This window comes from Camponotus floridanus, unplaced genomic scaffold, assembly GCF_003227725.1.
Source record: "Camponotus floridanus strain SB8 unplaced genomic scaffold, Cflo_v7.5 scaffold111, whole genome shotgun sequence".
NCBI lineage: Eukaryota > Metazoa > Arthropoda > Insecta > Hymenoptera > Formicidae > Camponotus > Camponotus floridanus.
Genome location: NW_020229228.1, coordinates 6,567 through 11,264, shown reverse-complemented (window position 1 = coordinate 11,264; position 4,698 = coordinate 6,567). Strand labels below are relative to the sequence as shown.

Genomic DNA, 4,698 nt, shown 5'->3' with positions numbered 1-4,698 from the left:
GCATAGTGTAAACATCTTTTGCATATTTCTCACTGTTCTCTAATGAGAAATTTTTCAAACTACTTTCCGATCGCGCGGCAAGCAGTTAGTGCGCAATTTCCTGTAAGAACGAGATGTTCAATCAAGGTCGTTGAGATCCATCTTTTTGATTGATGTTATTCAGTGTGCATTGCGTATTTGCGAGAGTATCGTGAAACGTGTATGATTATCACAATATGGAGAATTCATGCAATAGGCATATGTGTCATAATTGACACATGTCTGTTGCACGTCTACGTCATCATTCGAAATCTATGAATAGGAAGCATTCAAGTTAGGATCCGTGAGAATATAAGACTAAGGGGATGCGCCTACATCCGTGAATCACGATCGACCTTCGTGCGAACGATCGTTAAGTCGTTTTAATCTTAGCTCTCAACCGAAGCGATGTAGTGGACAGATATATATTTTAGAAGATCGCGTACTCTTATATCTCTCATCGAGATCGATAGTAAGTACTCGCGAAACGTTTGCCCCTTTTGCTTTCAGAAATCGGGAAATATCAAAGACGTAAAGAAACACGAGCCGTATCTTCTACTTGCATCATCGTTTATTCATCGCACGTTTATCGATGATGGGAGCCCTTCCTTCGTTCATAAATCGTGATATTATAAGCCGATGTTGTCTTAAATGTAACTCGACCGCATCTATACCCGCAAAAGTACGAGAGGATTAAATAGATTGCTTGTGTTGGAGAAATCCATTTAACGCCAAACAAGGAGAAATCCAAGACGAGAAGTCTATTAAGCATTTAATATTCTCATAATTCGTTGAGTTCCTGCGAAATTTTACAATTATTTACTATTGTAAGTTTTTGAATTGTACTTTTATTTTGTACATAGCATTTGTGTGTACGTAATAATTAATAGTGTGATTAAAAAAATAACAATCTCTTCCCTCAAAATAAGTCTGTTTCAGAAAACACATTTTAGATAATTTATAATTAAAATTTGATTCTCTCTCTCTCTCTCTCTTTCTTTCTAGTAATCAATTACATACTTTTAAACATTATCATGTTTTGTACATATAGCTGGTTATTTAAAAAGATAGAACGAACTAAAGAGCACGACTTGGTAAAGCACGATTATGTCTGTTAACTGGGGCAGCGAAATCCTGAAGAAAGCAGAATCCTCAAACAGGATTTTGCTGAAGTTTTGCGGTTGTGCAATTTCATTACATATTACTGTTACTCTCTTCTTCCTTTTCCATTTTTCTTTTTCTTTTCTTACATATTTTATAATAATTTTCTTAAAAAAAAATTAATTTTTTAATTGTGTTTTGTTATACATCAAAAACTACAAATCGTTTTATTAGTAAAATAGTAAAATTTTTGATAAAATTGAATTAATAATTATGTGATAAAAAAAGCTTTTTTGAAAATAACAAAAAAATAGTGACAGATCCAAATTGTATAATTAATTTAGAAAATGCTATTTATTAATATAATTCGCATGTTTAAAATATTAAATATGACATACATAGCACACGTTTCTTATCACGACGTTATCTAGTTACAGGATGCAGGTAGGTAAACGTTAGCTGGTGTCGTAAAGTTGTTCCTCGTCGCTTGTTTGTCAAATTCACCACCGACGATCGTGTAATTCAATTTCTGCGAGGAATTGCTATAACGAGTGCTTGTGTTTGACAAAAATTTAGGGAAAAATTTAGGTGGAAGAATCCTTCTCGCAGGTGCTTCGTGAAAAGGTTTTCCAATAAAATGCCAATTTTGATTGTAACGAAATGATGCGTCGTTTTTGTTCCATCCTTGCCAATTGTATTTATTCCAAGATCCAGCTTCAATGTTATAGCCACGCTGATAATAATCTCGGAAAAACTTCTTTTCAGGAGCTACTTTGATGCGTCTTTATTGTGAAAGAATAGAAGAATGATTAGCAGATTAATAAAACTAATAGTGTAGGAAAAAAGAGCGTGGAAAAGTAGATCAAATGCAAATAAAAGGCGTATAAAACTTCCAAATTACGTGGTATTTAAAGCAAGCCTTATGGTAGCAAAAAAAATAATATATATATATATATATATATATATATATATATATATATATATATATTTTAAATAAATTTGGATGTGTGATATTCGCATATTTATATATAACAATCGGATCGTATCTTCCTAGATATCACTACTCAACGGTGAAAACTGAAAGCGGAGGAGTTTAATCACACTTTCCTGTACGAATGAAATTATTATTAAACGGGCTGCGTGCGACTTTTATCACCTTATTTTATTATGAAATAATTCAGCGTTGAGGAGAACGTTGAAAGAAATATTGCCGCAACATTTTTCGTACATAACCCGCGAGAGATAAGAAGATTATGTCCGATTATGCAATCGCATGCGAATACCGCGCGTGGACGTACAGTAGATAGGTAGGTACGTATTTTGAACAATTCGTTACATAATGCGTGGCTCACCTATCAGTTTCCTCCATTGCTTTTGCAACTGCCTCGTTAATGGAGTAGAAACTTTGAGCGCGAGAGCAATCCACGGTGTTCCACCACGCGCAAACCAGTCTCTCCTGATTGAATAACGTACCGTTCGGACAAAGGAACGAATCCTTACGACCACCGTGTTGACAGATGTGGAAAGCCTGACAGTCAGTCTCAGGGTCGGCATAATAACCCGGATGTGGTTGCTGTTCGCATTCGAATCGCGTCCACGGAACTTGACGGAAGATCGGATAATCTATCCCAGCTACACCGGGAATTTCATCGTCGCCTGATTGATAGCGCGGATATTGGTAGCTGTATCGTCGGTTGTAAAACAACCGTTCCTTGTGTCGTACATACGGATATCTCTCGTATGCCTAGTATATATTAAGAGAATATATATATATATATATATATATATATATACATACATATATATATATATATATATATATATATAGAATACATATAAATATATATATGTATGTGTATATATATATATATATATATATATATATATTGATAAATATAATATTATATACATATAACATTACATGAAAATATAATCTATATAATATTTATACATATACATGTATATTTATTAAATTATAAAGCTTTTGCGAATCCAAGAAAAACATTAGGGATAAAGTCTCGCTTAGTTTTAATCGAATATTCTTTTAATAAAAATGTTAAAACACTGATACTCTAAATTTAGAAGCAAAAAAATTCAATTTTTCTTTTATTTAAATATCATAGCTCTTGAATTAAATGGAATCTTATTCTTGCTTTGTTTCGCAAACAAATTTTATTTTAATAGAGTTTTAATTGCTAAATTTGATTACCAAATTACATCTAATATTAATAATAAATCTGCAAGTTTATGCAACTTTTATTAAAAAAAGATTGGATACTTACTATGCAATTTGCGAGGGTGAACATAAGAATCAATCCTAGCTTGAATTCCATAATCTTCAGCTAACAAAGTCGAATCAAAAAATGAACTCGATCTAATACATTTCTCGGTCTTTATATAGAAATGTGAATTCGAGTACACGAGGTTATTTCTCATTCAAAAAGGCGTATCCTTCGATCGAATAGATAAAACGACGAAGGTAATCTGTATTTCAGTAATTAAAAATGATGTAACAAAGCGAAGACTCATCCTCATCGATGTGCAGCGGCTGAAAATACAATTCTTGATCTAATCTTACAGGATGCTGAAAATAAGCACTATTCCTATTAAATCAAAATTATTCGCAATGATTAATTCGAGCTATGTCACATCACTTTATCTTATGTATACATTTTATACAATTCCTGTCAGTTTTTTCTTTATATGACTTTTTGCTCCAAAATTTTTATAACTTTTATTTTATTAAATTTGATTTTCTGATAAAAAGTTATATTATATCTAGATTTTTAAAATAGTTTCTTATACACTCAAAAAATTTTATCTTGATATAATTCGAATTGCGCTTGTTGTTTACTAAATGCAAAGAGAGTGAGCATTCGGTTTTTGCTCGTAAATAGCATAGCATGTATCCAATATTTTTGCAGCATACATTTTTACAAAATTTTTACAATATTAATTTTATTATTAATATTAAACTAATTTAGCAACTAAACTGACAAGTAAAACTCGTGAGAATTGCTTACCAGCAGAGGAAAGCTTGAGATCAGCAATCGCCTGGCATTCGATGATCATCAATTGGCAGACCAGGCAGACCTTTACCATCAGTTGTATTTAGTGCATAATAAAAGTTATCATTATGTATACTATTTAATCTTAACGAAAATTTATCCACAGCTGGCCGTTTTAATACTTTCTTCCCACACAGCACTAAGTCGTCTAAAAGTACTACTAAAACTAAACATTTTCTTGTCACAGACATCTTTTACTGACATTGTTAAGTCGACGAAAAGATGGCTAACAGTCGTCTCATGATCTGAATTCATGATCCGAGTGATTTTTTAGTCTTGTCCAAATGACGACTAAAAGATATCTATATAGATTATTCTTATATTGATATTATAATATATTCTTCTTATTATATTATATTATTCTTATATTATACTTCTATAGATTATCGACGCTCGGTAGTAGGAATATTTCAATACGCAATAAATGAACTATTTCTCCCATTTATCCATCTAATTTCTAATAATCTGTTTAATATTTTGAATCCCAACAAGGAATCCAGATTATTAAATA

General features: G+C 31.7%; 1 protein-coding gene across 1 annotated transcript; it reads right to left on the bottom strand.

Annotated features, from left to right (window-relative positions):
• Positions 1–1,492: 1,492 nt before the first annotated feature.
• Positions 1,493–4,494, bottom strand: LOC105248621. Its single transcript, XM_011253509.3, has 4 exons — positions 4,143–4,494; positions 3,402–3,667; positions 2,472–2,863; positions 1,493–1,901 (listed from the first exon to the last, which is right to left on the bottom strand). Exons 2-4 carry the CDS (start codon positions 3,450–3,452, stop codon positions 1,547–1,549), a joined length of 798 nt encoding a protein of 265 aa, XP_011251811.1. The 5' UTR covers positions 3,453–3,667; positions 4,143–4,494; the 3' UTR covers positions 1,493–1,546.
• Between the last annotated feature and the right edge of the window lie 204 nt (positions 4,495–4,698).